Raw genomic sequence first — 12,248 nt, 5'->3', positions numbered from 1 at the left:
CTGGTGGATTTGTAGTGCGATGCACCAAGCGCTGAGCGACCGGTCTCTCGTGTTCAGCGAGCCGACTGCTTGTGGTGAGGGTGTCCGGGCACGCTGCGCGACAATCTGTGGGCCCCCCATTTTCGATACCTGGCCGCACGCAGATGCTGAAATTGGTGTCTGAACCTGGCCCCCCCCTGGGGTTCCGCTAAGTCCACCTCGGCGTGAACCGGCTAGCACGGTGTGCCGAACATCGACACCGGGGGGACGAGACGTCACCAAGTGTGCGTGTGGTGCTGGCTGAGTGCCACGTTCATCTTAATTGACGCTTGCTGACGGTGCTTGCTTGAGGCAGCCTATACATATAAATGAAGAATACTTATTCTTATCTTGTGCCCTGATAGCTTGCGTGTGTGGGGAGCGGTGGCGCAGTGGTTAGTGTGGTGTTCTACGAACTCGGCGACCCGTGTTGGATTGCCGCTCACGGTCAATGTCGGTCCTGATTTATCTGAACTGGTCTTGGAGCTCCCCTGAGTCGACTCTGTCTCAAATGAGTGCCTGGTGCGGTGTGTAAACATTGTCACTGGGGAGACGAGGCGTGCCGGCCTTCATAGGTGCTCGCTAACAGCACTTGCTCCTACAGTCTATCAAGCCAATACGGAGGATCTTTGTGTATGCATGCCTTTGGCCAAATCACCGGCGGTACGTTCGATATAGTCATTCTTTCAAGCTAAGCAGCTTTGTTCTGGATAGTGCTTGTGAAGGGTGGGACCACAATGCTCTTGGGTTGCTGCAGGCTTCGTGGGGATAGTGGTGGGCAGTTGTAGGCAGTGCACAAAAGATCGGTTGTACTATTCTATGCTACGCACTCCTTTTTTCTGCCGACCCACACTGAATCGGCGTGGTGAATCCTGGTTAAATAACCCCTGGTGACCCGCACAGCGGGGCAGGGTGAGACCTCGTCCAACAGTTAATCTACAGAAGGTCTGCTGTACTTGCACACACGTGCACGTCGCTGGCCACAGCATGCCCTGCTGTGCCTAGATGGCCCTAAATAGGCGTGCACCAACACTGCTTGCCCTTGGCAGTCTTATGGAGATACTCTTTTTCTCTTTCTTTTTTTTCTCTTTTGCACTTATGATGGATTACGTATAGGTATACGTGTGTGTGTGTGTGTGTTTCTCGACAGATGGGCGGCACTTGCTAAGCTGCGGGGATGATGGATACCTGAAGGTTGTGGACGTACAAACCGGCACTGTCACCGCTTCGTGTTTGGCGAACACACCTCAAAGGTGAGGTTGCGCTTCACTGTTGTGTCGGTTTTTTGCGAGCGCACACGTGTGCACGCACGCGCGTGCTGCTGCTTGGCCCTCCGATGTGCTTTCGGGGTCGCGCCGCGCGATGTCCGACGTTTCGCTCCACGTGCCGGGGAGCTTCTTCAGGAACTGAAGTGAAGCGAGCTGCCCAGGTCTGTTCCAGACATCGTGCGGAACGGCACTCTCACTTTTATCTGAAAACATTCCGGCGAGTGTGAGCTTTGCTCTTTTTGCATTTGTGGTTATTTGTGCTGTCGATTGTCCATGAAGACGTTTCCATTTGGAAATCTCACAGCCAGCAGAGATTGGCCCACAAAAGAGGACGTTGTAGAACTACTTTGACGTCGCATCAGTTGGCCTTTTTGTCCAAGATGTGCAGGGTTGACATGTAACCAGCATGGTGAGGTATGGTCAAACAACGCACACAACTGACACGGTGTGAGCCTTCATCAAGCAGTGGATTAACAAAGGGCTGTACATTAGCATAACTTTGGCGGCTTGTGTAATTCTTCTTCTCAAGCAAACATAAATTAATCCTCTCCATTGAATTGTCATTTGAACAATGGCGCATTATTCAATTTAACTATCTTGCTGAGCATATGGTTGTGGGTTTTTGTGCCCGCTACATTAGAGTAATTCTGCAATGAATAAGCGGCGCCAAACATCTCGGTACAAATACTAAAATAACCGAACGAAAACGCGTCTGAAATAATTGGAAGATTTGTTTTTTTTAATATGTAAACTCCCTGCGGTAAACGAAATGTGCGACCCCATGTTTTTTTGGAACGCGTCGTGAAAAATACACTGGCTGCCATCATCGGCGCCTCGCGGAGGCGGCCACCCTTGCCCTCCCGTCTGCAGCCGCGGCGCTAAAATATTCGGCGGCACGGCCGCGGGCAGCAATCCCAGCCCCAACGTTCATCCGCCGTTCGTGCCTGCACCACGGTGGGGGGGTGGGCGGTGACGATTCGCCAACCCAGTGCCCCTGCTGGGACACCACGGCCGGTCCTTACTGGGCATCTGTGGAAAGGAGATTCATAGTTGATAGGATTCCTCCTTCAGTCAAAATAAAGATTTTGTTTCTACGCCAAAGTAAATCCCGCTGCCCTCATTCGCCTGGTTGTGACCTCGCTTGGCTGGCATCGCACCCACGAGCGTGTGGACTACTAAGATCTGCGTCCTCGCGCTCAAATCCATCTATGGCCCTCCTGCCTCTCGCCTCCAGCCTCCCTCTGCTCCCGGGATCTGCTGCTGCTGCTTTGGTGGTGGCCGTTCTTTTAGCTCTCTGTTCGTCTGGATCTCTGTGGGTTGGTTCAAGTTCATGTATTAGGTATAGCCCTGTGAGCCATTCGGCTCTTGAATCGGGTACAACCGCAACAAACAAAAAACATGAACAAAAAAAATCTTAAAGTGAATATGTGACTGAGTGCAAACGGATAATCCAAGAAAAGACAGCAAAATATTGCAGAAAAAAACACCGTACACCAACGCTGTGTGCAAAAATCCCAGTGGGATGCAAGTCAACCAACAACAACCACAAGACAACTTAGATTAAGGCCATCGGTTGGTGGCCGCTCTTCGCCATTACGCCCCCCACTCTCTCTAACTCCCTCCCCAGGCAACGCCACCTGGTCCCCCCCCCCCCCCCCTCTTGGCTTTTCAAATTTCCTCTCAAATCCTTCCTCTTCAATCCCGTGCTGTTGGGACTCCTTTAATTGCTTCCTTTCTCTCCCTTCCCCCTGCTCTGTCGCTCACGTTCCCTCCCGCTCTGCATGTGTATGTACCTATGTTGAACTTCTGTCTCGCCGTATTTCTGAGATGTTTGTTTCTTTTTGGACTCAGGCCAAATGTAAGATTGCACTTGGTGGATGAAAGCAAATGTGCACCAACATCTGTTTTGTGTTTACGCACACGCATACAATAAAATATCGCAGCAAAGTCAGGCTTGTTGAACGGATGCTGCTGTGGTTTACCAGATGTTATTGGCAAGAACACTTCATGTTAACTATGGGGGGGGGGGGCCCGTTGAGTGAGTTTGCGCACCAGGTGGATAGGTGTGTGCGTAGGGAGACAAACGCGGTCGGGCGTGGTGCTGGCCACCCACCCCCTCGTGTGCTGTGCCGCACTTTATAGGTGCTCACGAACAGCACTTGCCCCAACAGTCTATTTAGGCTATACGGGGGAGTCTTTGTTTTTGTGTGTGTCCGGATTTTGTAATGTGATTCATGGCCCTGTATCATCTCCTGCGATTCCGATGATTTAAATTTTTGCGTAGTTTTTTGGAGCCGCGATTTCAGTTCAAGAACTTTTTTTTTTTCCGTTTGTAGGGTTTCTGATTTTTTTCGCTGTACTGTTTTGCACCGTTTAATTTGCACACATTTAACATTTAATGAAAACTTTGTTTTTTTTCGGTAAAGTCGCGTAGGTATAAAATAAATGGAAACAACTAAAAATCGCGACGTTTCGGGCGCAACACAAGCATCCTTCTTCAGGTGGGGACAACGTAGCGAAAGCACAATGCTTAAGTATGTCTAAGAGATGGCTGTGACGGACATTCATAGCCGCCAAGTATTCTAAACGCATGTTAATTCTAAGCGTGGAGAGAAAAACAAGAGGACCTGGAGAAAAATCCACGTGACTACAGGGAGACCATGCAAACTCCAAATATACAGCAGGCATCAGGGTCGGGATCGAACCCAGGACTTCCTGTATACCAGGCGATGTAGTTAAGATCTCACCACTGTGGTGCCCTTGATGAAACACTGAGTTGGTACGTAGGAGGCATGTAATGATTCACCACGCAGGCAATTTTGTCACCACGCTTATTTCGAAGACGGCTCTCGCGTTTCGTATCGTTTTAATATCTTAAGGATGCTACCGTGGTATAACGGTTGGGCACACCAGACTGCCATCCAGATGTTGTCGCGTTGTTCTCGCAGCACGGCAGTTGAAGCAATGGGCTCAGTCTCTTGTCCCCCCCCCCTCGCCGTCTCTGTCCATCCCATCAACATAATTAGTCGATCGGCAAAGCCACCTATATCCTTGGGTGCTCTCACCTCTTTTACGATGCAAGAAATTGCAGGGCTGCACCTCTGCCTTTTGATTTCATTACCATATGGCCTGGGTGTGATTTGGTTCTACAGTACATTAATGGTTCTTTTGCAAGGGAATGAAGGTTGCGTTGGTGACTGCCAAAGGGACCAATTTGACTCTGGGGGAATAGTATTTGACGAGTGTAGGCGAGGTGATGGTTGAGTAATAATGGAATGGTCGTTTGTGTGTGTGGGAAGCGGAAGGGTAGTGGTTAGCATGCTACGCTACGAACCCAGCGATCAGAGTTCGATTCCGCTCGTGGGTAACACCAGTGACGACTATCTCAACCGGTCCTGGGCCTCCCCTAGGTTGACTGCCTCAACTGAGTACCCGGTGCGGTGTCTAAACATCGCCACTCGCGAGAGAGGCACAGGACGTTGTGCTGACCAACTTACCCCCTCGTGCACCGTGCCGGCCTTCATAGGTGCTCGCTAACGGCACTGGCCCCAACAGTCTGCTAAAGGCTCTACGGGGAATCTCTGTCTTTGATTTGCAGGTGTTTGCGCTGGGATGGGCACACGGCGTTGACGGGCAGTCAGGATGGAGAGCTCCGCGTGTGGAATGGAACCACCCTGGAGCTTACCAGCAGAATCCCCGGACACAACGGTGAGTCGGAGCCGTTCCAAAGCCAACAAAAATCGCAACGCACACCACCCAGGGTGATCATCTTTTTGATATGTGATTTGCCCAAAACGGTAAGGGCCTCTTTCGATTTAAAGCTTTCGTGACTGCAGGGATCCATCTTCTTGGTTCTTTCGGTAGAATAAAATTTTATTTTATTATGTTTTATTTTTATTATTTTATTACTTCCCTTCTACGTGACTTTACCGAAAGAACCAAGAAGGTAGGGGCCTCGTTTTTTGTAAAAAAAAATTTTGCATTTCCTCCCAAATTTCATGCCAGGTTGTGCTATATCGGTATCGTGCCATGGCATAGTCAATTTGGATCTCTAGCAGAGCATCGCATCCCTTCGTGTTAGGGAATGGGGGCACAGAAGCAGATATCGGAGCCTACATCCATTACTTTCCAGTGACCTCTACCCCAGCAGAAGGTGTCACGTTCCCACTCGCGCAACATATGCGAGGTGATCTCTCCTCGCGTGAGAGTCGTATCAATATTTTAACTCTCGGAGCTGGAATATCGCCAAATTATGCACAGAACCACATTTTACGTGGTGGATTTTTTTCTGTGCACTCGTGGGGGTGACCCAGCAGAGACCCTCAGCTCCGCAGCACTTGAGAGAGAAACCTGGTGTAATCTGGTATAGCCTGGTATATAATCGCAGTGAGCGGCTGAAATTAGGATTTTTGCCAGAGATCTTGGCAGCGCTTGCTGTGCGTCCCTGACCTGCGAGCCACCCGGCCAACCTCCCAGCAAATCCCCAATTCTTATCGCAAACCAAAAAAACATGCGTCTGCTGAAGGACATTGGAGGTGAAAAGGGACTGGGTGGTCCGGTCGAACACGTCGCTTGCTGTGGAGCATTGGATTAATTGAAGTCCACTTGCACTGCACCATTGAACCTGCGCGCGTGTGTGTGGGGGACTTGCGAAGAACCCACTTTCTGGTGAGCTCGGCTAATTGAAATGAAGATAATTCATTGCTGTCCGTCCCCTACCCCCCCCCCCCTTCCTGCCATTTTCGGTCGATCCGTTTGCTCCTTTGCTCTGGCTTACGCACGCACTTACGAGTGCTTAAGGGAAAACCCAGCGGGCCAAGTTCATTTTGCTAATCAAAGGTAGAGTTTGATTTATCCCCTTTTTAAAAAAAGAATCATTCACCCGGCAGCGAAATAATGTGTTTAATCATCGACTGCTGATCGCGTGTTGACCATCCCGGAGTTGTGGTCCACCTCCACGTTACTCCGTTTTGGTTAAGTGACACTCACTTTGTTTTTTTTGGTAAAGCCGCGTAGGTGAAAACAAAATAAAATAAAACAACTAAATTAAATCACCAATTTTTATTTAATTTAATTTTCACCTACGTGACTTTACCGAAAAAAACAAAGAATGTGGATCCTTGCAGTCACGAAAACTTAAAATCTAAAATTAGTCCCACTATCTTGATATGGGCGCTCGGGGTCAGGTCCTGACACCTTGAGTAATACGTCTCGTGATGGAGTTTTAGTTTTATCTCACTTAAAGAAGGAAATCCTTTAAATGCAAGAGTTTATCTTAACCCCCCCGCAGTAGCACATTTTTACATTGCAGTATCGTGAGATGGCGATGGTGGGGAGGCCCTTCATCCAGCAGTGGATTGACCATTGCTGCTGACAGAGGGAACTATTCTCATCATGGGCTGGGGAAGTTGTATAAAGGACGTAACATTTGTTTGATTATAAAATAATTTGCAGTAAATGTAAGGTAATTTTTAAGTTTGTTGGAAACCACATTTCTAGATAAATTGGTTCCCAAATTCGAGAACTGCATAAGGCAACACTGAGCTTGATGACGATGATAACGTGATGGATGATTAATGAATGACGTGCCGATTTATTGATGCTGATCGTGACACTGATGGATGATTCGCGTATAATAATCACGTTGATGATGATGGTTCACGTGACCGATTGATGGCTGTGATTTAACGACTACGATCGATTGCGATAATAATTACAATCATGATTATTTTGGCGATCACCGCTGCAGGAGCCGTCACGTGTCTGCACTTGGACGAGACGAAGGGCTCGCTGATCAGCGGTGGAGAGGACAAACAAATAATCTTCTGGACTCTGCGCTAAGCGTCGTCCCACGCCTACCTCGCGACTTCCTTCGGGCGGAACCAGCCACCGTCGGGGAGGGAGCACAGAATGCGTGGAACCTCCCTCGGCGATACGACGCCGCTGCGGTGAATCCTGTGCCAACTGCGGTCTCCGTCCGTTCACCGTCTCCGCTCTGTCGAGGGGCCCTTGAGCTCCAGCGCGAGGGAGGCTCCTTGGTTTCCCCTTGGCGACTGAGCGAGTGAGAGCGTGCGCGTGCCGGGCTGTGTTCTCTGCATTGCGACGTTTGCCCACCAACTTGGAACGTGAAAAGCCTTGCCGTTGTTTACACTAAAAGGACCCCCGTGGAACTGCTGGGGGGGGGGGTGAAGTGTTAGGAAGCTATCGCCCGCGTAATGCTGATTTTACAGGAATGGTCTATCCTTCTTAAAATCCGAAGCCAGACGGAGTGCCCTGTTATTATTAATTGTCTGTAAAGTATTTACATTGTGAACGCGATTCCTGTTGAATTCTGTTTTTGTACAATTCGCGTTTTAATCCGTATCGACCCGCTGCATTTGAATTCTCCGAAGGTCCGATATTCAAGCCGAGACTTCACTGCACTGCTTTGTCGGGGGGTGCGATGCACTCGGCGTTTGCGCAACTCTCCTCCACTCGATCCGAGACATTCTGTACGCGCGTGAGATGGTTGTTTAGCAGAAACGAAACCCGCAAATAATGCCTCGCCGTTAAACTGTTTTGTTCCTTCGATCCTACAGCTGCAATTTGCAAGGTGTCATGGCGGGGGGCAGGGGGGGGTGGGTAAACGTGAGTCGCGCAGCAGCCCGTGGTGTCACGGTTGACGGCAGCGGACTTGCAACCCCGAGGTTTGCTGGTTCCGTTCAACCTTCCCGTCACGGGTTGACCACAAGTTGAGCGGTGGGGTAAAGCCGTGGGCACTCTCGCCCCTGCTCTTCTGAGACGATGTCTTGGCCAGCGTGGAAGAGTAGGCCAAAGACGCCTTCTAGTATATCGAGGGACTCTCTCGAGGTCGGCCCGCTGCCAGTGGCGTGACAAATTGCAGGTCGGAACCCTGATTTACCCAGCGGTGAACGGAAGCGGTTCGGCGTGGGCGGGAATTTAGTTTTATTTTTTATTTTCGTGGATTTGGTGGCCTCGTACAGTATTTACTGTAATTATGAAAACCACTGCACGGTTGAATTATGACATTCGCAATAACTGCCTTCTGATAATACCCTCTACGTTCGTGTTGGCCAAATTTAGGCGGCTGCAGAAAGCTATTGCATGTACCGCACACATTGATTATTGCTTTTATATACATATAAAACAGGTCGACGAAAATGAATGAATGGCGCAAAATACAATTTCGTCCCTCCCCATTTTGGGGACGACCCCCATCAGCTGGAAAATGACGCCCGTTCATTCCTCGGCGCGACTTATGGGTTCGTTTTCATTTAGCTGGCGGGGGTGTTATTGCGTCCAACAAAGACATTAAGCTGTGCCTTTTTTTTTTTGGTCGTGAGCTCGGGCTGATGAAGATGGGATCGGTGCTCCACAAAACGGCCTTCACGTGCGACGCAGCACAGAGCAGCTGACCCGTGCCCTGCTGCGAAATCTTAGCCGGAGCGAATCCAGTATGACGTTGACAACTGTTGGCGCTAAATATTACCAATTTAACCAGCAAAGCCACACCGACACTCTTGCCAGGATAGGCTTTGATTAGGATGTTCTGGCCAACTCACAAATTAAATTGTTATAGTTTATTTCTCCCCCCCCCCAGTCTGGAATCGAACCCTGGCAGGGCTTGCTGCGAAACACGAGAGTTACCACTACGCCATCCTGGCGGCCCAACAAAGCTACGGCTTTCTCCGCACGTGGCGCTTTGCCCGAGGTGTCGCATTTTAAACTTGGTATTGTGCTCGTGAATTATTTTGCGACCTTAATGGTGGTGCTGTTTGTTTTTTTGTTCGTGCATCCTACTTAATAGTTAACGTGCTGCCTTTCTTTTGCGAAATGCACGACAGAGACGACACCCCATGGCTGCCGAGTGCCTTCAAATCATCATCATCATCATGCCACTAACTGCATATATAGGATTGCGCCAAAGGTTTTATACATGCTATTCGTATTCATTAAAACGGCTTGTGATTTAAAGTATCCTGCCAGGAATGGAAATTGAAGGTTATAATTTATATAGAAGATAATCCCAACCCAAAGAGTGTTGCTACATTGCAGATAAGGCTTTCTCATTAATTGCCTTAATTCTTCGCGCGAGAATCTGCATAAGATGCGTGGTGCGGTGCACATGTTCGATTCTTACCCAATGCATTATACACCGGTGGCAATTAGAATCTGAACCTGGCCTGATCCACCACCTGGGTTTAACTCGGCCCATAATAACGAGTGGCTGGTGCAGTGGTCCTGATCGAATTGGCGCTGGGGAGAGTGCAGTCTGCGCGGGGGTGCCGCTCTTCACCATCGTTTGCCGTCTTCCGCCAAGACGACACTCCTCGAACGGCGGCTGCTGCTCGCTCGCGGACGGCGGCAGCGCCGTGTGTAGTGGGGGGGGGGGGGTACATCGATGCGCCGCACCCGACGTTCAAGGCGTTAGAGGCTCGTCGCGACGCACGCGGCAAAGGTTGCACATGCGCACGTTTTAAAATGTCAGCAGGTGACGCGGTCGTCGTCACGTCCGTGCGCGTGTTGCGAACAAAAGTACGACACTGAAAATGAGATCGGTACAGACACGATGGTTAAACACGCACGGGGGGAGGGGGGGGTAGCGTTTAAACCCTTGCACCCCCCCCCCCTGCCCACCACAATAAGCTTAAAAGGATAACCATGCACACGCAGTGTATTTGTCATTGTCTTATAACGACATCTGTTAGAATGCATCGCTTAACAGCTCGTCGTTGGCATTGGTGTTAGCCAGTGTCAGCACAGGCTTTCGCGACCAGTAATACAGGTTTTTTTGGGTTGGATCACGTAAATATCAAGATGTCTGTTAAATCCGACAGCCAATTGGTAAGGTTTGTCACGTAAGCAGAACATGCCATTTCGTTAAGAATGTAGCACATCGTTTTGTTGGAAAGCAAATCTACAACATTTACAATCTGAGTGCGACGCTTCGCCAGTAATTACAACCGGCATTGCTGGCGTGACGTCAGATGGTAAACGTGGATTTACTGGATTTACTCTCCAACACACTGCTGTGCTTGTAACGAATTTACATGTTCTGTTTACGTGACGAACCTTACTATTTGGCTGGTGTCGGGGTGGTGGCGGATTTTAACGACACATTTACGCGATCGAACCCAAAAAATAACTTTAATTATGGATTGGTGTTAACGTTCAACGCATTCTTTCCCACTGATGCGATGATCGTTGCAATGCCACAGCTGTCGCCGGACGCCCACCGAGGAACGCTCCTGCGGTGTTGTTTGTCGTTTCGTTTTTATTCTTACCACCACAGCACCTCCCGATGTTAGCACGGTCGGCTACGGACGGTGCCAAAAGTTCAACGTGCGTACGATGGTAGCAACGCAGGGCATCATGTGAAAGCACGCCGCCGTTTTCGTCTGCACGCACACGTGTTAAATATCGCATTTGTCTGACAGTGGATGTTGTGTACAAACATAATTACGCCAAATAAATAACCAGCTTTTTAAATATACAGCGTCATCCACCGATTTTTGTTGCAAATGGGTGACGTACTTGTACCGCAGTGAGTGGTTTCAATCTTTGCACGCGACTCGTGTGATTTTTTTTTTTTTTCCCGAGAACATGACGGCTGATGTATTCATCATCACGCTTTTACTAAAATACGCTTCTCCCAGCAGACCATAGGTGTCGTAATGCTGTCGGCACAGGCGCGTGTTTTCAGCTGCTCCATACTCGCGATGACCGCCTTCACAGCTGAACACATCGGCTTTCGTGACCAAATATTCAAAATACAGGTTTACATAATACAACAACCTGCTTTATGGATGCCTTCACAGCCTTGACTGTCGAGACTGGAAACCTTCCACCAGAGCACCGTCCTTTGTTTTGAAGGTCCAAACCAGATGCGAGTCCAAATGGACTAGTTCTGGGCCGTGTGCCGACTTGTCTCCATATCGGTCCATCCAACTCGGCCCCCCCCCCCCCAACTCGGTTGTTGCACGCGGGGAATAGTTCGCGGTTAAAGTCCGGAAGGCTTCCCTGGTTAGTACTATGGCTTTTTGGCTCGCAGCGGCTTTTGGCTGGCCATCGAACAAAGACTGGTCACCAACATCGCGCGCGTTTTCAGATGCGCTTCCGCGGCCGTCTGGAACGCTCTTCTGATATTAGGAAGCCATCAGAACTATGCACTTTTATATCCAGATTAAAAATGCATTTCTTTTTAGAACTGCTTTGTTTAGTGTGTTCTTCCTCCGATTATCACGGTTGGCTACATACAAAGCGAAATAAGTTATACATATATACATTAACCATAATGTAAAAGAATACCCGCAGCCTGCTTTACAGTCGGCATTAATAGGCCATTGTGTGCTGGCGGTTGTGGTCCAAATTCGCAAAAAATACCTGCAAATAATTACTCTGTTGGGTTGACACGTAACTGATTGTCCCATACTTCGACTCGTACCCACTTTCAGACCAGTTGCCGAGGTCTCCTTGTGCGGCACCGTTACAGCTTCCACTGCTCTTTCAAATGCTGGGGTCCCAAGGTGGCGAGATGTTATCTCCCTCACCTGGTGTGCAGGTGGTCGTATGTTCGATCGCGACCCTGACGCCTGCGTGTCTCCCCGTGGTCGCGTGGATTTTTCTCCGGGTCCTGCGGGGTTTCCCTCCACATTTTAGAATCTACATCACGCGTTTAGAGTATGTGGCTAATCTAAATGTCGACTCGGCAAGCCACTTCGTTGAGCTATCATTTGTGGCCAGGTCTCTTCTGAAAAAGGGCGATATAGCTCAGTGTTTCTTTCGGTAAAGTCACGTCGAAGGGAAATAATAAAATAATAAAAATAAAACATACAATAATTCTCACGACGTTTCGGCCACAACACAAGCAGCCCGTCCTCAGGTGAAGACCAGGTCTGTCGGGGAGACAGGGTCAGACGGTCTTCACCTGAGGACGGCTGCTTGCGTTGTGGCCGGAACGTC

The 12,248-nt window shown here is 49.4% G+C and overlaps 1 protein-coding gene across 4 annotated transcripts in view; it reads left to right on the top strand.

Annotated features, from left to right (window-relative positions):
- NSMAF (neutral sphingomyelinase activation associated factor) overlaps nt 1-10,878 on the top strand; it is a 62,638-nt gene extending 51,760 nt beyond the window's left edge. For 2 of the 4 annotated variants that reach the window (XM_061571926.1, XM_061571923.1), the window contains exons 29-31: nt 1,169-1,271; nt 4,885-4,994; nt 7,036-10,878. In XM_061571926.1, the coding sequence (XP_061427910.1) occupies nt 1,169-1,271; nt 4,885-4,994; nt 7,036-7,127 (305 nt within the window). In that variant the 3' untranslated portion in view covers nt 7,128-10,878. The remainder of the gene's footprint in view (nt 1-1,168; nt 1,272-4,884; nt 4,995-7,035) is intronic. The other 2 variants (XM_061571927.1, XM_061571928.1) reach the window with 2 other exon arrangements.
- The last annotated feature ends 1,370 nt before the right edge of the window (nt 10,879-12,248 follow it).

This window comes from Lethenteron reissneri, chromosome 49 (assembly GCF_015708825.2).
Source record: "Lethenteron reissneri isolate LAM-NWPU_2019-01 chromosome 49, ASM1570882v1, whole genome shotgun sequence".
NCBI lineage: Eukaryota > Metazoa > Chordata > Hyperoartia > Petromyzontiformes > Petromyzontidae > Lethenteron > Lethenteron reissneri.
The sequence above is the reverse complement of the archived record's forward strand: the minus strand, read 5'-3'. Positions and strand labels throughout refer to the sequence as shown.